General features: G+C 41.7%; 1 protein-coding gene across 1 annotated transcript; it reads right to left on the reverse strand.

Moving 5' to 3' along the window:
* On the reverse strand, positions 1-26,981 carry ADA2 (adenosine deaminase 2). The gene is made up of 10 exons (XM_081927150.1): positions 26,852-26,981; positions 19,157-19,485; positions 17,385-17,610; positions 13,118-13,328; positions 10,727-10,854; positions 8,708-8,798; positions 7,658-7,766; positions 4,548-4,705; positions 3,241-3,443; positions 1-2,171 (listed from the first exon to the last, which is right to left on the reverse strand). The coding sequence occupies exons 2-10, from the start codon at positions 19,467-19,469 to the stop codon at positions 2,075-2,077; spliced, it is 1,536 nt and encodes a 511-aa protein (XP_081783276.1). The 5' UTR covers positions 19,470-19,485; positions 26,852-26,981; the 3' UTR covers positions 1-2,074.

The following is a 26,981-nucleotide window of genomic DNA, read 5'->3' on the forward strand; positions in this document are numbered from 1 at the left end:
TTAGCAGTGGCAACATTTATTAGATTATAAAATTTAGTGTTTTAAAACCTATTGAGTGATAAAGTGTGCCCAGTTAAACAACCAGCAATTTATTATTATTATTTCACAATGCAATCCTATGTAGGTCTACTCAGAAGTAAAGGCTACTCAGCTCAATGTGGTTACCAGTAATTCCTTTTTTAAAAAATAAATTTTATTAGAGTTTATAAATAAAAATACTAAGATTATTGTCACTTATTTCTTTTTTTTGGTCCAAACTAAAACCTTAATCCAGAGTCAAAAAAAAGAGAAAGAGAAAGAGAAAGAAAGAGTAGAAAGAGAGAAAGAAAGAAAGAAAGAAAGAAAGAAAGAAAGAAAGAGAGAGGAAGGGATAATGAAAAAGGAATAGAAAAGGAATTAAAGGAGAAAATGAGAAAAAAGAGCGAGAGAAGAGAGAAAAAAGTTCAGAAGCTAAAGAATTTCTGATTCTTCATCTCTCCACTATATAAATATTATTCATTTCATCCACTTCAGTATACCTAATAAACACCTAATAAAGCCACTCTATATAAAACATCATCTTCAGTCCTCAGATCCAAATGTCATTATTTCTTTTTCTTTTTCATGCCGTCTATGAGAGGTTTCCAATCTTTAATAAATGTTAACAATGGGACTAAGTCCAAGATGACAGGGTCGTCTTAGAAGAGAGATTCTTCATTTTTTGACAAACAGGAAATAATGTCTCTTCTAAGTCAGTTACCTGCGACAATATGTGAAAACACTGCATAAAATGAAGTTATTTCTCTTCAGATTGTGTGTTTTATTCATTTGCAAATATAAGCAGACTTAAATCAATTAATTAAATACAAGTCATAGATTAACTGATTAAGATGTTTTTAATTGGATAGCTTACAATTATCAAGGATGTTTATTTGTTTGTTTCAGATTAGCATCCTGCGCAGGCGGGGGGGGGGGGGTTGAATTCTGCAACTGATAAACAATGCATATTAAAGGAATAGTTTGCATAATCTGTTTTGTTTCTACTAGTTATGAAAAAGGGCAAAGAGTGAAGCATGGCACCACTCCAAATCTGTGGTCTTCCAACTTCCACCACCCCGATCATTGACTTGGGCTGAGGCAGTTAAAGTCCAACAATATCTGAAAAGCCACAGTTTCCTTATTCCTGTACTGGAAGTTCTGCCAAGGTAGTTGAGATTCCATAGCTCAATCCTATGGTATACCGTATTTTTCGCTCTATAGGATGCACTTTTCCCCCTCCAAAAATGAAGGGGAAATGTGTGTGCGTCCTATGGAGCGAATGCAGGCTTTCGCTGAAGCCTGGAGAGCGAGAGCACCGACCCCTCTCGCTCTCCAGGCTTCAGGCAGCTGTCCGCAAGCCTTCTGAGCGCGGCGGGAGTGGCTCTGAGGTTGCGGGAAATCTTGCCGCCGCTCCTGGACCTTGGGGGGGGGGGGAATATATATTTTTCTTTATTTCCCCCCCTAAAACTAGGTGTGTCCTATGGTCCGGTGCACCCTATGGAGCGAAAAATACGGTACTTATTAAGGCCATTGATTTCAATGGGTTTGTGCAGCTAAATCTTATATAAGTTTGGGCTGCCAGAAGATATCATGTGGGTTAGAAACCTGTCATTTAAAATAAAACCTGAGAATTTCAGGATTCCAAAGGAAGTAGCCCAGTTATACCTTTTCCTGTAGTTGCATGGTAAAACTAGAATACTACCTTTCTAGCTTGAGGGGAAGGGGCTTCTTCAAGCTCCTAAGGCACATTTTATGACAAAATATTACCAAAGGCAGTGGCTAGCTAGGGCTAAAAGGCCTAATTTGTGCTAAATATCTAGGGATGACAAGAAGGGTTCAGGACAGCAATAGCTGATGGAGTTGAAGCACACCTAGTTCCACCTTTAAGGAGTGCATTTTGATCAGTCATTGATTTGGAGCATTTGCAGCGTAATTAAAAGGGCACTTTGCTCAGGTACTGAAATGTACAAGAGACAAGACAAATTTATATTGACATTAGATGTCATCTGATCAGAGTACCATGCTTAAAGCGAAGAAGTCTTTTGTGCCTCTGTGACTAGCTTGCTGCACAGACTGAAGCTATGAACTGGTCCCACTTTTTTTGCCAGATCTCCAGGGCCTTTTTCTTTTGACCAGGTTGCATACTGCTGTAGCTGTGAAAAGAAAAGAAGTCCAGGTCAGAGGAGGAGAAACTGCTTTAAAAGCTGGATGATCAGGTCAAAAGCCAGAAAAGAGCAGGAAATAAAAACTCAGCAAATTGACTGTTTATGCTGCACTGGGTATATAGGTGCAGCCTAGGAAGAAAATCTCACTGAATTTACAGGACTTGTTGTCAGGTAAGTGTGCTTAGAATTACAGTTGTCATGGCTGTGGTCTCAAGCTCAGAGAAGGATAAGCCAATCATGTTTGGAGCTGTTTTACCACTTACCAGGTCCATGTTTGATAGACCTCGCACCTAACCATCATATAAACTTATTTACCAATGTGGGCAAGTAGTGCAGAGCACAGCAGCAGTAAGGGTAATAAGTGGAGTATTCTGTGGTGCATAGGCGTTAAGAAGCACTGCAGTGATTTGGCCATTAGCTTCTAAGCCAGTTTCAATTAACTTTTGCTAACCTAAAAAGCTATAAATAAGTTGTGACCAGGATACCTAAAAAGTCACCTAGCCCCATACAGACCTGCTAACAAGGAGGTCTTGTGGTGCTGCATTTTACAGTATGTCACCTAACAGCAACACAGGAAAGGGTCTGCTCTGTGGTGAGACCCACTCTTTAAACACTCCCCTCCCTTGCTATATGGGAGGCACCCACAGCAGGGTGCTACCAAAGACTGTTAAAACCTGATTTGTTTGCTCAGGCTTTTCCTGACCTGGTTATTGGTACATTTTAAATATTTGGTGCATATTCCATACATTGTTTATTGTTTCCTGCAGTGGTTCCCCGTATGTGGAATGCTCTCCACAGTGAGGTCTGGCTGACACCCTCATTATACACCTTTAGACGCCAGGCAAAAATGTCCCTTTTCAACCAAGCCTTTGGGTGGTTGACATCCGATGCCCTTTTAAATGTGTCGTGGAGGGATTTTTGGTTAGTTGTTGTTCTTACTTTTATTATGTATTTTGTGGTTTTTATATTGTAATTATATGCTGTAAACCACCCTGAGATCTACAGATGACAGACAGTATACAAATTCTATTAATTAATTAATAATAACAATACTTACTTTAGAGAGTTTAGTGCTAGTTGTTTCAAAGTCCTCAGATCAGCACTCATCCCTCCAATGCCCATGAACATCTCATAAAGGTCATATGACAGACCCTTTGCTCCAAAGATGGATGGATCATCAGAGGAAACCACGATGTGGTGACCCTCTGCCATCAGGACTGCAGCAGGATGGTTCCTGAGATCTGATACTAACATCAGGACCTTGAAGAGGTACATAACTGAGATAAGTAAATACTGCCATTTTATCCGTGTGTGTGTGTGTGTGTGTGTGTGTGTTACATATCTTTAGGCACCAAGCAAAAACATTGCTCTTCTCCCAAGTCTTTGGCTAATTAAACAATCTATTGCCTTCTAAACTGTGGAGGGGGCCTCAAAGGGCATTTTGTTGTTGTTGTTGTTGTTGTTGTTGTTGTTGTTGTTGTTGTTATAGTATGTATTTTTTGTTTTTATATTGTAAGCAGTTCTGTGATCTTCAGATGAAGGGGGGTATAGAAATTTAAACAACAACAAAATAATAAATCCTGCCTCATAGGTTGCACTCTAGAAAAGTACAACACTTCTGTGGCTCAATCCTGTGCATGCATACTTGCAAGTAAGTCCATTGAGTCCAATGGAACCTCTTCCACACAAGTGTACATAGCCTTTAATTGTATGCACTCTTAAATGAAGGAGACTGTCCCAAGTAAATAGAAGAGTTTGGACTTGATATCCCGCTTTATCACTACCCTAAGGAATCTCAAAGCGGCTAACAATCTCCTTTCCCTTCCTCTCCCACAACAAACACTCTGTGAGGTGAGTGATGCTGAGAGACTTCAGAGAAGTGTGACTAGCCCAAGGTCACCAGCAGCTGCATGTGGAGGAGCAGGGAATCGAACCCAGTTCACCAGATTACGAGTCCACCGCTTTTAACCACTACACGACACTGGCACACTGGGCAGCATCTTTCTCCAACTAAAATCAGCAGGATTTCAAACTGCTGAAGACAGTACACAGATGTCCTGACAAACAGTCTTGTGGTATCTTAAAATACTAGTACATTTTGTTACAGCATAAGCTTTTGTGGATTACAGTCTACTTCATCAAATATATGAAGTATAATTATTTACTCCTCTCCCCCAAGCTTTACAATAATGATACTGATATATATCCTGCAATTATATATATCTATCATGCATCATTCTTATTTTTATCAGTATCATTATCCTTGCTTAAACACACAGACACACACGTGTAAACACACCTCAGGATTAATCCTGCTATCAAAGACAGATTACAGGGCCAGGCTCCCTTCTGTGTGAACAGTACCTGGTTAGAAATAGGGCAGACTTCTATAGGAATATCCATCTTCAAAGCCAAATTCTTAGCTTCTGGGTGCTTGGTAATGGCAAATCCATGGCCAATCCTGCTGGTGTTCAACAGCAGAGCATCCAACAAATTTCTATCTACAGAGGTGCCTTCCCAGTCTGAGTGATAAAGAGAATTCTTACATCAATATAAAACCACAAAATGGTTGTCACAATGGTCCGAAATACATAGAGGAAAAACCCAGATAAGTTGTTTTCTGAAAGAGTAATGTTATGTGAGGCCAAAAAAGGGATTGCCAGAACTTTTCTGTGGTCTAAGTTTGATGTTTTTTCATTATTTGCTTTGTTGGGTTTTTGTTTTCTTTCTGCCGCATCTCATTTTACCAACCATGCGAGTCAAGTTAAATCACATGCCTAAAGCGGCCAAGTGGATTCATGGCCATGAATCCCAAAATCCAGCCTTTGCATCTGGCACTCTTGAGGATTTAATGCCTCCTGTGCACATCAATACCATGTTTAAGGTGGCCCACTCCACTCAAAATGGCAAACCATTCTGTGCTTGGGAAAGCAAAGTACAGTGGCACCTTGGTTTTTGAACATCTCGGAAGTCAAATGTTTTGGTTTTCGAATGCTGAAAACCTGGAAGTAAGTGCTTTGGCTTTTGAACACTTTTCAGAAGTTGAACGTGCCACACGGCTTCCGTATTGAGCTTTTAATGCAAATTAGCCACTCAGATTTCATCCAATACCTAGGATCAACCAACAGCAAACCCTTAACCACCCGATGAATGGAAAGGGTGCCTTCTTTCCGTTCTCAATGTTTCAAGGCTTTATTGCCATGGTACTAGAAAAACCTTTCGATTTCCGACAACCATGTTTCACTGTAACTATATTGCAGAAAGTTGGCAAACATGACCATGTGACCCAATCATCCTCCCTGAAAACTCCTCTGACATCTTAGTAATAGCTCAGCCGACACTACTGTCTGAGTCGGCGTTTTCTGTTTTGTTGCAGCACAGATGGAGCAGCAGATTGTCACCCTGCTAAGTCTCTGTGAGCAGAGGCTCCTATGTGGCAAAGCATTCTAGGACTGCTTATGCAAAACAGTAATCCACGTGAACTCTGGCAGACGCCACAGGCTTTGGCAAAATGTTATTTGCTACTCAACATGCCTATCACGAGGGGTTTTGAAAGTACATTTCAGATGACTGGTACAAGCACAATCCTATACATGTGTGATCAAAGATAAGTCCAGCTGAGTTCAATAGGTCTTTCCTCTATGTATGTTGTGCCTAGGATTGCAGCTGTAATATTAGATTGGTCCACTGACACACACACCAAAGTATGCAAAAAGGCAGAATACTGTTTATCTAGTTTCATCAAAAAGGTCATCAGAAAGTTCTGAACATCATAATATAAGAAGCCCTGCTGAATCAGACCACAGACCTAACTAGTCCCGCTTCCTGTTCTCAAAGTGGCCAACTAGGTGACTATAACAAATTCACAGGCAAGGCCTGAGTATAACAAGACTCTTTCTACCTGTACTTCTCCTTACTGTGGGATTGCCATATTTTGAAAAGTAAAAACCAGGACACACCAAAAGTTGTTGAGGTATTTTTAGGATGACCATGAAATTGTTGAGCTTTCTTTTATAAAACAGCAAAAAAAACCAAACACCACATTTTTCAATTGACTTGCCAAAGATCCGCCTTTCGAAAATTCCCTCAAGACATAAATTTCACCTTTGAAATCCTGGGCATACAGCAGCCCTACCTTAAGGCTCAGTTTTGATTCTCTTAAGAACATAAGAAGACAGACCCTCCAAAGTGTCCCTATTTTCCAGCGACATCCCTGATTTAGAGAAGCCATCCCAGTTTGTTATTTGATCCTGGAATGTCCCACTTTTTCTTAGGATGTCCCTATTTTCATTGGAGAAATTTTAGAGGGTATGGAGTTATCTGATCCCTGAGCTGTCTGAAGGCAATCCTGTATAGGGAAGTTTTTTTAATGTTTAATGTTTTATTATGTTGCCCAGAGTGTGGGGTATAAATAGTAAAATTATCATTGTGGAATGGGACGTCCCTATTTTCATCGGAGAAATGCTGGAGGGTATGAGAAGGGCCCTGAAGGATCAGGACAAGGGGCCATCTAGTACAGCATCCTGTTTTTACAGTGGCCAACCAGATGTATAGGGGAAGCCATCAAACAAAACCCAGGTCGGGAGGTGGGGGGGTGGCAGCCAGGTACACCTGGCCTGGGCCTTGGAGGGCTAAGTCAGCTGGGGAGCCCTCCCAAGGGCTGGCTGCTTTTCTGTTTGAGTTTATAGCTTTATTTTAACAAGACCCCTCAGATAGGCTCTGCACAGGCCTGGCAAAACCTGAGTGCAACAGCACTCTCCCTACCTGTTATACCCAGCAACTGGCATTCAGAAGCATACTGGCTCTAACAGTGGAGGTAGAACATAGCTATTAGTGCTAGTAGATTGTACTGCATAAATAGCAGCTACAGCAGCAGCATGTAGGGTTGAATAGAAAGTCTTGGATCAGATGACCTATTTGTCTCTTGCAAGCCTATGGCCCCCAACTCATATAAGAGTCGCAAACAGTAAGGCAGTGAAGGAAATTGATGCATGCATTTTGGTCGGTTACAAAATGTGTGTGCGTACACACACAGACACACACACACGTGCTTTGCAGACATAGATTGGATTTGAAGGCTTTTAAAGAACTTCCTGATGGCACTACTTTGGAAGGTGATGGACTCTCCTTTGTTAAGATTTTTTTAAAGTAGAGGCTGGATGACCACCTGCCATGGACATGCAGCAATAGACTTCCTGTGTTGGCAAGAGGCTGAACTAGATGGGCTTTAGGGTTCCTTCCAACTCTTATGCTTCTATATACAAATCTTTATTACAATTTGAATATCCATTCAATGTGTGTGGGGACAGTTTCAACACTGTTTTCAATAGGACTTACTCACAGATAAGTGTTTGTAGGATTTCAGTCCTCATCTTCTAGTTACCCCTTACTCTTATTTATTTCGTTTAACAAAATTTATATATGCTTACTTGACAGAAGACCTCAAATCATTAGTGGGATGTGCCCGTACTTACTTGTCTCACCAGCATGAAAGAAATATGGCAATTTATCTCCCAGAGTTTCCGGAAGGGTCAAGGCATCCTTTAGTTCCCAGAGGGCCTTTCCTCCATCTTCCCAGCCAACCTGAGGAGGAAATTGTTCTTGATAAGCATTTAATGCTTAGATCTTCTATAGATCAGGAGGAAGAACCTGCACTGAAATGTCATAACTTATGTTTTTATTTTAAAAATCATTTCAACCCAATGTTCAATTTGTGAAATAAGGTAAAAATAATCTGCAGCCATAACTTTGCAGCAACAAGCATCTTTTTTTATTTCCTTTGTTTCTTAAGTGGACAGAACTACACAAGGCACTGAAACATAGGTAAGGAGACCTGCTTACCCATGTTACACTGCACAAGTGAAACATTTCTCATTGAACTGCTCTGAACAGCCCTACCATGAAGCAGAGTGAAGTAGTTGCCTCAGGCGGCAAATTTTGAGAGGTAGAAAGTGGCTAGAAAGGTATGCCGGGTGGTCTGTCCTGCAGCCCCTAAGCTAGCTTGCTGCCGCAACATGGCTGTTGCACCAATGAGGCAACATGAGATGGCCCACCTCAGGCAGCATGTTGCACAGGGGTGGGAAATCTCGATTCTAACTCAGCTTTGGGTAAACTGAAGATGCGGCTGAAAGCCATAACCAGGGAGCTGCATTACTGTTGGTATCCTTCTACCCTGCAGACATGCCTGTCTGCCTTAAGATCATGGCAGGGTTATAGGGCTCTGGACAAACTTCAGATCCCTTCCAGTTCTTGACTTCCATGATTCCATTTCTTACTTCACAAGGATTAGTAGGAAGTATTTCCAAGGAATGCCATACATCAAATATATTTCACCTCAGATGCTGCAGCAATTTGTCATGGCCTCAGCTATATGGTCAAAAGGTACATTACATCGCATGCAAGAGAGTTTTGATAGGATTGTAGCCCAAGGAAACCTGTGTCCACCACCATAAATATCATCGTATTGTGCCCTGCTTTCCTTCTAACACAAAAAACAAAACCAAGTAAGAAATATAGGAGATTACCAAATCAAAGCCTGCCATAGTTTCCGGGAACTCTGCTCTGAGTGCCACAGCTGCACGGACAGCTTCTTCAATTTGGGGGACATTCTCATTTCTGAAAATTAACAGGAGGAGAAGAGTACCAAGAGAGGGAGAAAAAAACTAGGCACTGTCTAAAAAGGCTATTTTCAAATTATGAATCAGCCACTGGATATTTAGATGTTTTCTGTTACATGCATTGGTGTGTACATAATTCTAGCAATGAGTCCACTCTGAAAGCGCACCACATTCACCATCTTTTGTGCACAGATACAAACTTCTCCTGATCAAACTCACAGGAAATCTGTACTTCCCATTTGCTTCAGAGTTGAATTTGCACAGCACTAATTGTGTAGTCCTTGTGCCAACCACAAAGCTGACTTCTCCCATTTTCAGAGCAGCTTATTTTTAAAGAGTTTTAAATTCTCTGACCAAAATTTGCAAGTTGTTTCAGAAAGAAATAAGTACATAACATGGCCAGCTGACTTAGAGCACAAAAGAAAAGCAAAGAGCAAAGAGGATGAGGCAATCTGCATTTGAATCAGAGGTCTTACATCAGTGGTGAGGAACTTCCAGTGCCCAGGCCTCCCCATTCTGCCCGCAATGCTATTTTGGCCAAACCACGCCCACTTAGCCTAACCCTGCCATCTTATATGATGTCAGGTGTGGGGCAGGTAAAGACACAGCTGAACCAAAAGGGGATTTACAGCTGATTGGTGCCACTTCATTAGCAGTGTGAATGGTGTTTTGCAAGCTCCCTAAATTAGCTGATCTGTACAGAACCTAAATATTTCTCATTAAAGCAGTTGAGTTAGGAGGATTTTTTAAAAGTGCTATTTCTGATGGACAGAGCAGAAGCTCAGTACTGGCCACTAACCATCTGAGTCAACAAAAGATGTAATACGGAGACTTTTCAATTTTTTTATGAGACTACTGTCAAATAGAGCTCTTTGCATGCCGAAAGCACACAGTTTTGTTTTTAATACAATCATAGGTATGAAAATTATGTTTTTATATTGATTAAATTAAATTCCCCTCAGAAGAACTTAAACTCTTCTGCATGGGTAATAGTGGATGTGGAAATGAGTATAAGACAATATGTTGCATATGATAGCGTAACGTTGCTGAGGCTCTCCTCCACTAGTTGTTCAGCTGTCCTTACTTTCATAAGCAAGGGGAAATTTAGCTGAGAGTTTGACTACGGTGTCACCAGCAGAAAATATATCTATAACCTGTTGATGTTCATAGAGGTCCAAAGCTAAAAGGGGTTTATTTTGAAGTTGCTGCACCTAAGCTGTGTCAGAGATTATCAAATACTAAAGGCAGCGGACAACAAGGTGTGAATGTAACTGCTTTAAAATAAGTCAAAGTATTCTTCCACAAAATGGGGCAATATCTCATCTTAGTTTGAGCCAATCCAAGTAGATTAATATCCCATGCAACCTGTGCTAACATCAAGCCTCTACCCCACTGCCCCTCATGAGCTTCCAAACACCCACCCTCCTACACACCTACCTATGAGTCTCCAAATCCCTCCCTCTTCTCTCCCAGCCAAACTCCTATCCATCCACACAGTTGACTGTGGCTCCTATAGCAGCAATAAGTAGAATAGAGGAAATAGAATAGAGGGAGGGAAATGGCTTCCCCCTTCTGGAACATGATGTGCTGCTATGCATTAAAATCTGAGCCAGAGAATAATTATAGAATCGTAATGTTCACCTCATATTTGAAGCAAACAATACAACTCTCCAAGGTTCATGTTTCTGAGCCAGAGGATACAAGTACTGGCATCATCACAAGGCACTAATATCATAGGTTGTTTCAATGAGCACAAATGAGGTGGGCTTCTTTTCATTCAATTTTCCGAAGATGTTTTTGTTAATTTTTCTGAACTGAATGTATTTTTCTCATCTATAATGACCTGCAGTTTCTTTCAACAATAAAATGTGAATTAGATAAGTTCAAATATATGTGTTCTGGCAAAGTCATCTAGATATTCCTTACCTGTGTGCTGTGTATATAATCTTTGCACTAACAAAGTCTGGGTGGTCCTTTACAAACTGTTGGGTTGTGCTTTGATAAACTGCCATAGACCAGGATTTGTCATGCATGGTACCATCCAACTCATATACCTGTGGGCAGAATATGCAAACATAAAGGTAAAGGAAAATGAGGGGGCAGTCTGTCATAAAACAAGAAAAGAACAATCGGCACTGGAACTCCTCAAGTTTTGTTCCTGACTGCAGTTTCAAGCCCAGGTTCAACCATGAGTCCAGCTTTGGACAATAAGCTAAGCCAAACCTTGCTTTAGCTCAGTACATTAATAAGAACAACTGAGGAGGAGCAAAGTGGCTGCAAACTCCCCTCAAGGAACCTGCACATTCAAGCAGAGAGTTAATCCACACTTCCTCTTGTCCCCCTGCTTTTCCCCAGGGTTTTCTGTATGTTCCGATTTAGCACTAAACAGAAGTTTTTCACTGGGAAAGGAAGGGGGGGACTGCTCAGACCAGTGCAGTCTTTTATTTATAATTTGTATAATTTATACAAAATACAATTACATAAAATGATAGGAACGTAATGAAGTATTGTTGAAGCAGAAAAACATAGAATCATGGAACTGGAAGGGACCCCAAGGGTCATAGTTCTAGTGCAACCCCCTGCAATGTAGGAAACTCAGCTAAATCATCCATGACAGATGGCCATCCAACCTTTGCTTAGAAACCAGAGTCCAGAACCTTCCAAGGGAGAACCATCTTCCATGTATTATAAAAAAGTAAACAACAATTATTTGAGCCCACTTATTTGACAAGGAGGGGGGAACCTACAGAGACAGTCCAAAGGTGCACACGGAGTTCTGTATATAGGGGATAATTAAAAAAAAACAAGTGGTCCTCACTGACCTGGTGCAAAAAAGATATTGTCAAAGGGAGGAGCCCTGGATGCCTAGAAAAACACTATAGTCCCACACACCCTTACCTGGGAGTAAGGCCCACTGAACTCAGTGTGGCTTTCTTCTGAGTAGACAGTTATTTATGAGATGCAAGTCAGCAGCACCAGATGACTCTGCTCAGCTAAGCTCTGGTGTGGATTGCATCCTGCGCCTTGCAGAGTCAGGTCCAGGCTGCCCTCTCCCACCAGCAACAAACCAGAACTGCTCCAATAAAACACATGTGGCAAAAAGGAGTGCTAGGCCCTGGTGGGCTGCCCCCTTACACGCTTGTGATTGACTAAATGGATAGGTAGCCACTCAAGATTATTTTTTTAAAAAAAACCGATTTCCCCCCTTCACATCTCATTTCCCTCTGTGGCCCCCTAGCCTCGTGCCCCCCCATTTACACATTTTTTACCGGGGTCCTCTTGGAATATCTTGGGGGGCCCAGGGGGCCATATGGGTCCCAGTTGGGAAACACTGCTCTAGACGTTGTATGACATATTGGAAATTATTCATTGGGCTGAGGAACTTCTATCTAGCCCTTGGGACAATGCCACACACCTTCTTCTACGGTCACATCCTTAGGAGAATACTTCATATCTGACATGAATGCCTTTGAACTCTGATAATACATCTTGGATGCCTGGGCAGATAACAGAGGTGGGTGTGGGAATGTTTGTAGGAACTAGCCTACTGTACAAAGGTAAAATTTACACTAGTAGTTTCAGTACCTACTTTTGCCTCTGGCCCACCCCACCTCTGACGCCCCCAGAAGGTTACCTAGATGGGAATGCAGCCCTCTGTCTGAAAACGGTTCCCCGACCCTATTTTAAATGTTAAAGTATGATAATCTGCCCTAGATTACTATCCTTGTCTAAGTAATGTCCTGATAGTGGTCTTTAGCATTGTAATCAACTATCTATTAATATGTGCAAGATCCTATAGGTCATACTCTCAGAATTGACTATATTATATTAATTATCAGCAGCTAATTACTTGCCCTCTTTCCCCTAGTTACCAACCCAGTGGCAAGAGGGATGTGTGGAAGGTTGTGAGCATAAGAATAACTAGTAGCTGAATCTGTGCTGAGAGATCATATAATGAGGTTTTGGACTACTACTCTATCATCTCAAAACAATTAGGATTCTACATATTCCTGAAAGATACTGGGTTTATTTAGGCATAAGAGTTAACTACTTTTTGTTTAACTGACATTAGTTTAAATTATCTCTAGACAAGGTTGGAGCAGAGCTAATGGGCAGATGTTAGTGCCATAGTTACCAGTCTGGGAAACAAGACATTTTAGGTACCCATAATAATAATATTTTTTAAGTAGTACAACAGGTCTACTCAGGTATTGGTCACCAAATATCTCCCTGGATGGGAAGAGGAGCCCCAGGAAGGAAGGAAGGAAGGAAGGAAGGAAGGAAGGAAGGAAGGAAGGAAGGAAGGAAGAAGATTACCGGTGGCAGCATAGCCCTTATCTCAGCATATTGTACGTTATCTTCATAGAGCTCCAACAGCCCCTGGTAGAAATAGGCCTTGAACACAGGTGCATAGCTGATAAGGCCAGAAGCAGCAATGAAGGCATTTTCAAATCTCTTCCAGATGAAAGTCTGAGACGGGTAGGTCACCTCTGGAATATCTGTTACTAGAGTGAAGTTGCTCAACAAACTGGAGGTGGGTGGGGCGGAGAGGGAAAGAAAAAGAGAGAGAGTTGTAAGACTTTTGTGTCTATGATCTCAATTGACAGAAACCTAAAACAGTTTCTACTGACTACATACTCAAGGCTAACCGTATTCATACAAAAAAAATATTATTTACCCTAACACATGTGTGGTACAATCCTAATGGGTGTGAATTTTTTTAGAAATCAATTCCACATAATTTAATGGGGCTTATTCAAGTGTGTTTAAAATTGTAGCCTTAAGAGCATAATCCTGTGCATGTTTACTGTGTTCAGTGAAGCTTACTCCCAGGTAAAGTGCGCACAGGTTTGCAGGCTAAAGTGTTAGCTGGCAGTTTTGAATGAATATTTATTTATAGCTCACCTTCCACCAAGTGGTCTCAGGATAGTTTACAAAAATATGTATAATATACAATTAAAATAATAAAATAAATACCACCAAACCAGAATAATGAAACACCACCACACAACTCCAATGTGCAGTAATGCATTGCCATGTAGGGTGTGTTTGATAAGCCCGGGCCAGTATGAAAGTGTGTGATGGGCTTTGGGCTCAGAATTTAGCTGACCCAAGCCCAACTGAGAAAGCGGACTTTTTTCTTTTCTTTTTGCCCATTCAACCTCTTCGAGGAATCTCACAGTCTACTGTTTTCCTACAGCAGTGCAAGCTCTCCCAAGCCCTTGTTGAGTGCACCTGCTTGATCATATGTGTGGCAAATGGAGATCTACACCATACATTTTAAGGACACCCAATGCACATTTAAAGTACATGACTTCCCCCAAAGAATCCTGGGAATTGCAGTTAGTTAAGGATGCTGGGTATAGTACATCTGTGAGGAGGCAACTACAGTTCCTAGGATTCTTTGGGGAAAGTTATGAGTTTTTAATGTGCATGGGATGTGCTTTAAGAGTACAGTGTGGGTCTGCCTACAGTGACAATAAAAATATAATACTTAGCTAGAGTCCACATGAATAATTCGCCAACGCCATACACTGTGAAGGACAGCATGAGAAGGAAAAGAACAAGTGATTAAACTTAACAGAGTGCTGTGTCTATAATAAGGCCATGGGCCCAACTTTAGAGAGGACAGTCTTCTATTTTGAAAGGCTGTCCTTTATTTGAAAATGTCTTCTATTTACGGGTTGCCTAGTCCTGTTGTGGGGCATATATTGTCTATCATACATGGACACATCTATTAAGTGCATCCCAGCCTAATAATTCCAGTTTTTCTACTAACTGATTCTTGTTAATTATTACAGAAACGAGTTTGAACACTTCCCTATTTATACCAAACACTCAGAAACAATTTTTAACAACCTAATATACGGTAGATCCTGTTTTGTATCTAATGATTTCTGTGTTCACTGAACATTGCTGTTGTTGCTTGAGAGGGACTATAAAACAAGCGTTTTCTCATTTGCGGCTTTTTCTCTGCCTAGTTCAGAGTAAGAACAACATGCCTGTCAGCTGTGGCTTGGCATATATCACACACCCATGTGAATAATATGCAAATATGCTCATTGTATGCCACAAAATATGCAAATTATGTCTGAGAGACACTGGCTCGTGCTGTTTCTCCATCAGGACCCTTAATAATGAACAAGTTGCTTGCTTCTGGCCTAGGCTTCCCTCATTCCTTTGCTATGACAACAGTGGCCACTTCCAAAGAGCAGTTTATGTTTGGTGCTTTGCCTAATCTCAGCCTAAGGAATTAAAAGTACACATCATCACACATGTGAGATCTGGATTGAATTCATACTTATTATCTTTGCCTAAAAATCTTTATCGTTCATCAGGAAAATTGTGTTCCTACAGCTTGCAAGTGGCTGAGTTGCCAATTGCCATAAAACAAAGTAGCATTGGGCCTGGTCAGCAGATGGGATGGGAGATCACAAAATGGAGTCTGCCTGCCACACATTTAATATGCCAGCTGCTGTTATCCTACCTTAGGAGTTCCTTCCTGTGCTGGGCTGCAGCTATTTTTCACTCCATTTGGTAGTTTATTACTTTTATTAAACACATTTTTTGGGGGGGGTCTTATGTATAAACAAAGAAATCCAGTAGGCCTACCTCATCCAGGGTAATTCCTCCCCCAAAAAAATAACAACTGCCCACCAGTTGAGGAATTCAGAGTTAAGTTTCCACAGCAACATTAATTCTGCCCTTTTCTGCATGACAATGGGGGTCTTTCGTTACATTATCACACAAAAGATCGGGCAAGGCAAGAAAGTACTCTGTAAACAATGCCACATAATGGAAAGGAAATGGACCATAGCTAGAGAAGGGGACACAGAGCAGCATTTTCAACTAGTTTATATATCTGGCAGCAACAGGCATTTCAGGCCTATTCAGAGGAGAACTGCTTATGTGGTGACATAGCAACCAGGTGACCCTCAAAACCAGGAATCAATGAAGTGCCAGAGGCATCTTTTGCAAACTTATCTGAAGTGCAAGAGCCAAATAATGGGAATTTTAAAAGACAGAATCTCCTCAAGCTCAGGGGACAGGTAGGGGGAGGGGAGGATGAGAAAGATCTCATGGTAAATTGGGAGGCAGGAAGATACTATGTAATGTCTTTTTCACAAGCCTTGGGCAGCATGGTCCTCTGTGGGGCGGAGAGGGCAGAAGTTTGATCCTATGCAAGTTTACTCAGATCTCGCCATAATCAACAGGACTTACTCCCTGATAAGTGAGCATAAAACTTCAAATTTACTATAGCACCAATATGTGTTAAGTATACACTCACTGTTAACTTTTGAGTTAACTTCTAAAGTCTGCAGTGTTCTGTCACTACAGTTTTTGTAAATCAAGCTGCCCTGGTTTTCTCCTCCTTCACCATATACAGCAAACATGAGGAAAGTAAGAGTACATTTGAGATAAAAAATAAAACAAGCCCCCAACCCCATTTGAATTACGGTAATTGGCTGTTGCTGCTGCTTTGTAAGTAAGAAGATGCAAAGCAGTTGCTATGGCTAGCACATTCCAGAGAGAGGCGCTATTTTCCTGCCGCCAACCTTCATCTCCTGTAAGCAGAATGCAAAATGTATGTAAAATATGATTTAAACATGGCTGTCTGCCAGGTCTTAGAAGGACAGAATTCAGATTAATTAATTCACTGAATTAATTCAAAAATATTTCAGGTACACCTATACTTTATGGTAAAACTCTTTATTGGGGATTCTGCTTTCAACCTCCCTCCATCAGGAGAGCTGTTCATTTATTCCTGCTCTCTGTTCCCTGTTAATTAACTAGTTCTTGATCTACAAGAAGAACTCATCTCTTATTCTATGACTGCTAAACTTACTCAGGAGTCTTTGGTGATGTACTTTGTTGAAAGCTTTTTGAAAGGTCAGGTACACAATGTCATCTAGGTAATCGCTATTTATATGCTTGTTGATACTCTCATGAGACAGGACTTGTTCTTTCATATGCTTGGTTGCTTTATCTTTAACAAGAGTATCCCGGGGACAGAAGTTGAGCCTGTAATTTTCAGGATTCCCTTTTAAAAAATTGGTGTCATATTGGCTTCTTTACAGTCCTCAGATACAGAGGCTTATTTTAGGGACAAGTTACATATTTCTGTTAGAAGACCAGCAACTTCACATCTGAGTTCTTTGAGAGCCCTTGAGTGGGTGCTATCTGGACTCAACAATTTGTCAATGTTTATTTGTCTGTTAGGCCTCAAACTTGGTCTCTCACCACCACTATTTGCCTCAGTTTCTCAGACTCCTTCCTGTGAAAGTTAGTTCAGGTACAGGAAACTGCCCTATATCTTCTGCTGTGAAGATAGATGCAGAAAAGTTGTTGCTTCTCTGCAGTCTCATTATCTTCCTATAGCACACCTTTTACTCCCTTGTCATCCAAGGGTCCAATTGGTATAAAGAAGGCCTTGCATTAACAGAGCAAAATGGAGATTCAGATGGAATAAAATTGTAGCACGTACAGTATATAATGTATTTAAATAGCAACCAGCTCTTGCTCCAGTTGAATAGGCAGAATAAGAGTGGAATTCATTTATGACTAATCACAAGCTTTCACCTACCTCTTATCAAATCCAGTTATATCCTTCAGGTTATTGCGGTAGGTCTCTAACAGCACCCACTCACTGCAATCAGGAGGCAGATCCTTGGGAGGAAGAGGACTGGAGAACTTGAAGCGGACATCCCATAAAGGGGTGAAGCAGATGTAACAGTTTGGCAGGTAGCTGGCATTGTACACTAGCCAGTCAACACTCAATATAGCATAGTCATGCAAGTGTAAAGCACCACCTGTGGAAATGGAGGAGACAAGTGTAACAAAACATGACAGTGCTTAAATAGTACTTGGAAAAACTGAAGTTATCTATATTGTCATGGTATTAGTGATGATGTGACTGTGATGGGATAAGCCAGGTCAACAATACATTTTCCTGCCTGAGAAAAGACAAGAATATCCCCCAATCCCATTCCACATACAGGAAGCACATTTACTGACATGAATCTTACTTCAACACTGGTGAATGGACTGCATCCTCCAGCACAAGTAACCATCGAAATTAAAAGTTTTGCAGAGTGCTGGAAAGAGTTTCAAACAGTCAAAAATGACAAAAGAAGATGACCCAGTTCAGTCTCACAGGCAATACCAACATTTGAGTGAAGCTGATGGGCTTTGGCAAAAGCTCAGTCCATGCTGATGCTTGAATAGAAATTGACTAGTAGCCCTTGGAGGTATTGTACTGCTACACAGATGTGTGTGTGTGTGTATTATTTTGGCCATATTAAAAAAATGAAAATATTAAATAATTATATTAAAATGGTAAAAAACAAGGCAAAATTAATACTTTGCATTGTTTTTAACTGTATATGTAATAGTATACTTTTATTGTGTTTTATGTGCTTTGTTTTCTTCTTATCTTCTCTCCTGGTCATTGACTCTCTCTCTCTCTCTCTCTCTCTCTCTCTCTATATATATATATATATATATGCTACACAGATGGATTGTGCTCCAAATGGACTCATAGGCCACTGGAAGAGGCTGTAGCTCAGTGGTAGAGCAGATGCTTTATATGCAGAAGGTCCTAGGTTCAATCGCCACCATCTCCAGGTAAGGCTTGGAATAGATTTCTACTCATGTAAGTAAATTGCTCACCTAAACTATGGGTGGAGATGAACTTTGTTTTTATGCAGCATTCACACAGACTATGTGCCCCTATATTCATTAAAGATTTTAATAGGTCTGAAGCTCTAATATAAGAGCTTGCATATTTTCCAATACAGTGGTACCTCGGGTTAAGTACTTAATTCGTTCCGGAAGTCCCTACTTAACCTGAAACTGTTCTTAACCTGAAGCACCACTTTAGCTAATGGGGCCTCCTGCTGCCGCCGCGCCACCAGAGCCTGATTTCTGTTCTTATCTTGAAGCAAAGTTCTTAACCTGAAGCACGATTTCTGGGTTAGCGGAGTATGTAACCTGAAGGGTATGTAACCTGAAGTGTATGTAACCCGAGGTACCACTGTACCCTACTTTAAAAGACTTGAAAAATGATTCCACAGCACTAACATCAGAAGTAAGCTTCCGCCTGCTGTCTTTAAGGAGCAAGCATATCTCTGTGCTTGACAATGTATGATGTCAGGCGACCAACTAGTGGGTGTGGTTTGCCCAACATGGTCTCACAGGCCAAATCAGAGACCTGGCAGGCCTAATAAGATCTACCAGCCACAGGTTCCCCACTCCTGTTATACAGAATCTTCCAGTATAATCACATGAGCCTCTGTAAAAGTTCACTTAATACAACACCCGGAGAGATGCCATAAGAATGCAAGTTGGAATTACTACCTTTGGGCATCTTTTGTAAGATGCTGAAAACATTACTTTGATCAATGAGGTGTTTGGCTTTGAAGAAATGCATGCTGGGTGGAAACAGTCCTGTTTTCATAGCTTCAGCTACTTCCTTCTCTTTGAGATGCATGAGCTTCTTATTGGCATCTTCTTCAAGTTCTGTTAGCACAAGGTTTCCACCTACACGACTGGCATTCTCCTTTTCAATTAGTAAGTCCCGCTCATTCAATAATGGCATGGATACACAAAGAGAAACCCAACTGAAAATGATGATCACTGGCCATTTAGTTCTCTGAGCCATTTGAGACATCACTTGAGGGATGCACCTAGAAAACAAAGACGCAAAAATAAATAATAAAAATTAAACACACTATAGGTGTTTAATGAGAGGTATTGCCTGAGAAGAGTTCAAGGGACCACACAGAGAGGCCAGGAAGGCCATATTTGGAACCCTGCCTAACGTTCACCAAACCTGCCTTTAAGTGGTGCATTGATTACAATACACACAATGCCATGGGTAACAAATCTGGATTTAATACTCAGTAATTAATTAGAAGATATATATGCCATTTTTGAGAGTAAACTCTTTCAAGGCAGCTTGCGCCAGAAGTGGTTTAGTCATGCTGACCACATGACCCAGAAAGCTGTCTGTGGACAAATGCTGGCTCCCTCGAAAGCGAAATGAGCGCTGCAACCCCATAGTTGCCTTTGACCAGTCTTAACTGTCCAGGGGTCCTTTACCTTTACCTTTTACAATAAAATACAGAAATGCAATAAAAATTTAAAAGCAATGAATACAAAAGATACAATGAAAATAAAATACTGGAAAGTCAGCAACTAATAAAACAGGCAGCCCACCAAACATTGCTAAAATGTAATCAAAACCAATAGCAAGGGCAAGGTAACAATAATGAATTAAAAAAAACATCAAGGGAAAGTTGGCAAAAAGGATGTATCTTCAATATCTTTCTGAAAGCCCTGCAGGGTTGTGGTCTGGCAGAGTAGTGTTAACCACATGTGAGAGGGCTTGGGAGTTAAGTACCGTACATTTCCCCCTCATCGTCTATTGTGTCCTCACATATACTGTACTTCAATATTTGGGCTCCTTCTTAAAGTATCCCATGGCTACTACTTATTGCAACAACTTTCTGCTATCCTCTGCCCATCCTACAGTCTAGAGAGCAGCAACCTGATCTTGTGGCAAAGAACCTTGGGAAAACTGACTAAGTCAGGAGCAAGCACACTGCATTTATAGAAAACTCACTCTGCTTGTAGTGAAAGATTACATGAAAGCCTCACACAGAAACACACCTGCAATTCACTTACTGTTGACTTTTCCATCCTTGCATATAGCACGCAAAATGCTTTCACAAGCAGAAAGTCAGAGCCCAGTCAGCAAATAGAAAAGCAGGCTGGTGCTACAAAACTGTTCTAATACGGGACAAATGAAACAGAACCTATTCTAATTCCATTGTAAATAGTTAATTGTCCCTGTATTTAAGACACACACCACTGCTCAAGCAAGGGAAGACTGTGTACACACCATATATTTAAAGCACACTCTCCAAAGTATCATGGGAACTACAATTTCCAGTGCCCTTAACAAACTGCAGTTCCTAGATTTCGAGGGGGGGCATGTTTTAAAGGTGTGGTGTTTATGAAGAGTTAGGGCAAAGAGGAACTACTGTTTACATATACGCTTATGTAAGAGGCCTATTAAATGCAGTGAGACTTACATGTACAAAATTAGGATGTATGGAAACATCACTTCAAACAGTCATGGCTGCACCCAAAGAATCCTAGGAACTACAATTTATTAAAGATGCTGAGAGTTCTTAGGAGTCCCCAGTTCCCGTCACAGAGCTACAATTATCACAGCTCCCTAGGAAGAGAGATTGATTGCTAAACTACTCTTCAAATTGTAGCTTTGTGAGGGGAAATAAGTGTTTCCTAACAGCTCTCAGTTCCTTTAACAAAGTACATTTCCCAAGATTATTTAGGGGAAGCTATGACTGTTTAAAGTGGCATAATTCTGCTTTAAATGTGTAGTGGGGACGGGGCCTTAGTGCTATGGGACATCAGTCCCAATCCAGCGCAAGAAGAAATGCCTTGCTAGTCTCTGGCACTTTTCGGTCTTAAAAAAGGGAAACATGGGTGCACCCTCCTAGGAATTGAGAGAGAGTAAAAGTGGGGTAGAAAAATAAAGGATTAATAAACAAAGGAGATTTTATATTTTGGTTTATGCTGCTGTTGCTTTTATTTTGTAAGGACTTCATGGAAGGCCTCAGTGTGTCTGGCTGTTAACCAGAGGTTTGGTGATTTGAACCTACCTAGGGGGATGCTTGTTGGCAGGATTCCTGCGTTGCAAGGGGCTGGACTAAATGACCCTTGGAGTCCCTTCCCACTCTACATTTCTATGATTCTATGTTTTGTCTAAAGAAGTAAACAAGGTGCAAACAGAGGGCAGAGTTATGTCAGTCACCATCACCAATGATGTTATGGGCACTAGCCAATAGGCATCCATAATGACACTTACACAACCAGAGTCCAAACTGCACAAACTATGGCATCATATATATGAGCCATGGGCTGTCAGAGTAGTTTACACCACTTAAATTTTGTTTGTTAAAACAAGTCATTATATAAAATGATCTCCGTGTACTTGAACTTTCAGAAGTTGTGATTTCCCATAAGTGTTCTGAGCAGGCTACAGTAAAGGCCTGCCATGAACATTATATTCTGACTTGTTAATCACTATCATAGTCTGCCTATTTTACACAGATTTGTAATACATTCCTAAAGAAGTTCCAGGAAGAATAAACAATACAAATATATGATTGGGGCTGTAGCCTGGACAAACCAGGCAGGAATTCTTAAACCACTATAGTAAATATTTTTATGGATTTACTCATCCAGAGGTTCTAATCGCTAAATAAAAAACAACCCCAAATCCCTGCAATTAATAATCCTTCAACTAGGTTCTATCAGATGCTCCTAGAAATATGCTTCCATTTATGGAATGGAACTTCATCTGCAGGTAGACAAAACCTGGGACATTCCATCTCAGGATGCATTTCCAGGGGCTTATTTGTGCTAAACAGGGTTGATAATGAGCACTTTAGACAACAGTCAGGACTAGATCAGCCCCCTCTCCCTTTCTTATTCTAAGCTGTGCTTTATTTTGCTAAGCTTCTCTGCTGCTGACACAGGAATCTCACCCACCCAGAATAAGCTAACAAAGAGCAAAAAAAGTCCTTTTGAAGTTGGCAAGGCTAGGCTGGGCAGGGTTGCAGCATTGTTGCTATAGACAAGACCTCTGAAGATCCCTGTTCTATATGACAACAGAAGCCATTTTTTGCCTCCTTCCACTCTGACCCCGCTCAGAGGATCTTAACAATTGCTACCTGCTGGCATGCAACACAAGAGGGCCAAGGGAGCTTGACACAAAGACCTCTTTCACATGATGAGCTTGCCCTAGAGCAGCCAGGCCTGGAGGAGGCTGAGTGAATAGTGTCCCCCCCCCTTTCCAATCTTCCTGCCTTGCATTTCAATCAAAGTCAACACAATCAGTTGGAAATCTTCCATACCCTGCAGCTTCTACTCTGTATCCTCCATCCTCCTACCTGCCATCACCTGGTTACCAGTTTGGCATTAAGGGAAGCATGTGTTCTCATAAATACTAGTGAAAGCCAAAGGGCCTGGGGGATACCAAACTAGTAACAGAAGATAGGTAGAGGGGTCAACATGCAGCACCTTTGAGCTAGGCAGATTAGCATATAACAAGGGTTGGGAAACTGGATCACTAGATGTTGCCAGACTAGAAGGCTGGTGGGAGTCAAACATCTGATGGCCCATGGGTTCCCCACATCTGGTAAGGAAAGGAAATGTAAGCTATAGCCTCACTGGGTATATCTACAGAGCCTAGGGCTTGCCGATCAGAAGGTCGGCGGTTTGAATCCCTGCGATGGGGTGAGCTCCCGTTGCATGGTCCCTGCTCTTACCAATCTAGCAGTTTGAAAGCACATCAAAGTGCAGGTAGATAAATAGGTACTGCTCCAGAGGGAAGGTAAACGGCGTTTCCGCGCGCTGCTTGGTTCGCCAGAAGCGGCTTAGTCATGCTGGCCACATGACCCAGAAGCTGTACGCCAGCTCCCTTGGCCAATAAAGCGAGATGAGCACCGCAACCCCAGAGTCATCCATGACTGGACCTTATGGTCAGGGGTCCCTTTACCTTTACCTTCACACAGGGATGAGGAACTTGCAACTATCCAGATGTTATTGGGACTCCCAACTTCCATCAGTCCCAGCCACCATGGCCAATGATCAGGGATGATGGGAGTTAGACTCCAACATCAGAAGGGCCACAGGTGATCCCCAACTCTGCACAGCAGACATAAACTGGTTTAACAGCCATTCCCTGTCCCTGGGAACCCTAGGAGCTGTAGTTCTGAGATGGAAGCCAATTCTAGAGGAGAACACTTTAGAACACATTCAGCAATTACCATGATCTCCTGATGAAAGCCATGACTGTAAAACGGGTATAAGTGAAAACAGGTCCTCAGACTTGGGGGTGGGAAAGGTACAGCAGATTAGTTGCATCTCACAATTGCTTCCTGCTCGTCTCCTGGAAACAGTAGAGCACTCCAAAAGTCAAGTTCAGGTTCATAAGTTTATTGTTCTAGCCAAAACCATGACTAACATTGCAATAGCACTTATAAGATAATAAAGAAAATAGATTCCTAATATAAGCCTACATCCATGATGTAAGAGAGAAAAGATGACAGAGACACCAATAAGCTTAAATCTAGCTTGATGTTTGTAAGCCATAATGGGGAAAGTAATTTTGAAAGTCTGAAAAGGGCTATTATAGCTTATCCTAGGCACCTGAGGAACTTTATAGATGAGCAGGGATTTTTAATGCAAGTGAACAGAATGAAGAAGTAGCTTCGTCATACCCGTTTGTTCCTTGTTCATAATGATGTCATATTTCTGATCAATCATTTAAAAAAGCACATGCAGTGTTTTCAAAAAAATACATTCAGTGCTTTTAAATAAATGTTTCTAGGTTGTTGGATTGGTTTTTCATTAGTTTTTTTTTCTATTTAACACTGAATGTATTCAAGCAATTTGGACCTTGCTGAACTGGCTACTCTGCCTGACAGGAAACTCTGCTTCCAATAACTTAAGTGCAGGCTGTTCCTCAAAAGCTTTAAGCACAGGCAGTTCAATTCTGCTAACTGAGATGTTTTGATTTAGGACCTGAAACGTACAAAGCATGCACTCTACTAATAAAAAGATAGAGAAGCTCAGTGGCGTAGCTGCAAAAGCAACAATTTCGTTCAATCTCCAGGAAGGGCTGGGAGAAGACGCCTGTGCGAGACTCTGGAAAACCTCTTTGTGGACAATGCTGAGTTAGCTGGATCAATTATCTGATTCTGTATAAGGTAGCTTCATATGTTCCTTGCTGGCTGGTACCTAGCAAGTTATATATTAGGTTCTTAAATAAAACCAGCAATGTCCCACTCTCCCAGAACGACTCACAGTAGTTGCCCTATTTCCAAAAGTGAAAATCCGGACACAAAATTTCTTGTGGGTTTTTTTTAGTTTTGCACAAAGTTGTTGAGCTTTTTTTTTGCCAAGATCTGCAAGGACTGCATGCCCTTGCTGGTTGCTCTGATAATTATAGGAAAGCTGCAGATTGCACAGTACAGATCTATTATGATCACATCTGGCTTGTGAGCACATTATAGCCACTGTGTGCTCTGCTGCTGCTCTGAGCCCCTCATTGTTTTACTTGGTGATCCCCCCCATAAGGTTTTTGCACACACAAGCCAGAAAGCATCCCGGAATGTGGGTCTGTTTCTAGATACGGATAGAGGCTAATAGCTTAAAGTTAGCAACCTTCCAGACAACTGGCTTGTTGTAAAGAAAAATGGAGCAGACTGTTGCATGTACAGTGGTACCTCAGGTTAAGAACTTAATTTGTTCTGGAGGTCCGTTCTTAACCTGAGGTAACACTTTAGCTAATGGGGCCTCCTGCAGCCGCTGCGCTGCCACCACCGCGTGATTTCTGTTCTCATCCTGAAGCAAAGTTCTTAACCCGATGTACTATTTTGGGTTAGTGGAGTCTGTAACCTGAAGCGTCTGTAACCCGAGGTACCACTGTATTCCATTATGGTAGTTTTTGTGGCAAAGAAACCACATTTCCTGTAGCGTTTTATTGCTGAGATCCTCTCCACTCACATCACCCTTCACTTGCACTTGCATTAGCTATATACGAGTGCTGCATGGACTATGTGAGTGCCTGGGATACTACTGGAGATGAGGGGCATAATTTCTTTCCCCATGCTCTGCATCCCATTATGTATAATTTAAAAATGTTTGCCTTGATTCTCAGAAAGAAAGAGAGAATAAGTGGCGTAGCGTGGGGGGTGCAGGGGGGGCCGGCCGCACTGGGCGCAACATCTGGGGGTTAGGGTTAGGGGGCGCAAATCCACGGGTTAGGGGGCGCAAATTACTTGCCTTGCCCCGGGTGCTGACAACCCACGCTACGCCACTGGAGAGAATTACTAGGGCCTGTGCTCAACTGCTCACCAACCTCTCCCCCCCATTAAAGCTCACCCAGCTTCCTTTAACCTCCTTAAAGCTTGCCCAAGCCATGAACAACATCCAGTCCTCTGTCAGCTCCCTGAGGCTGTCAGTGCTTCCCATCCCCTCCAGTTGGAGGTACCATTAGACAAGCGTTTACCTAAGTGCCTACTATGTTCTCAGTGGCTGCCTGAAAACAGTTCTCAGTCAATAATAATTAAGGGGTAAGAATCTCCTCTCACATCAGAAACTCTGTGATCACCCTGCGATCTATTAGTTTAACCCCCCCCCCCTTCTGCCCCTGCTGTAGAACCTGGAACCTCCTGCCTGCCAGTTAGGTATAAACCTCTTCCGCTGAAACAACATGAGAATGAAAACAAAATAAAAACTGACTGATATTGATGCATTTGCATTAACCTTGTCTAAAGCCATTTGAGCAAATTAAGCCTCATCTTAGTATTTCCCCTTCTGTGTTTATTATTTCAGCTTGCACATCAAACTAATCATTACTGATAATAATAATAATAATAATAATAATAATAATAATAATAATAATAATATAATTATAATAAATATACAAAAACACCTACAACAGTTCCTGGCTCTGGGTAAGGTAGAAATATTTAGTCTTGGAAAGATAACCTGCGGTGGCAAAACTCAGGCCAACAATAAAGCTCCTTCCAGCCTGAACCAGGCTCCCTGGCCTGCTAGCAAGTCCCCGAAGGGTTTTGCCAAGGCACTTAGAAGACAGGCACATCACAAGGCTTACTATCATGAGCAGTGGCAGGGGCACAGCTGCCCCATCCTAGGGGATGCTGCCTGCACATTAGCATGTGCAGCGACTAATGTCTTAGAGACCATTGCCAAAGCTCCTGCTGGCACACAGCAGGGCACTTGCATGAGTATATATATCAGCAAACATTGTGTGGCTCCATTAAGGCACTTCAGAAACCCTGTAGGATAATATACTGCTCTAACACATGCCGAGGGCATTCCCAGGGCCCTTGCAGAGACTAAGTCAGCCACACACACCCCAAGGCTCTGTCGAGACCTCTGCTCCAAGCAAATTACTCTCTGGGTGCTGTTCGTACTATGGTTACAAACCTTTAAGGTAGAGTGTGAGGGAGACCTTTTATTTCCTTCCTCCTCTCAGCTGCTTTTGTCTGTCTCTGTCGGGCCATGCACAACAGCTGAGCAGATAAACAACTTGCCACCTGCTCCCACCTCCAACCCC

The sequence above is a fragment of the Podarcis melisellensis genome, assembly GCF_964234715.1.
Source record: "Podarcis melisellensis genome assembly, chromosome: 10".
NCBI classification, from domain to species: domain Eukaryota; kingdom Metazoa; phylum Chordata; class Lepidosauria; order Squamata; family Lacertidae; genus Podarcis; species Podarcis melisellensis.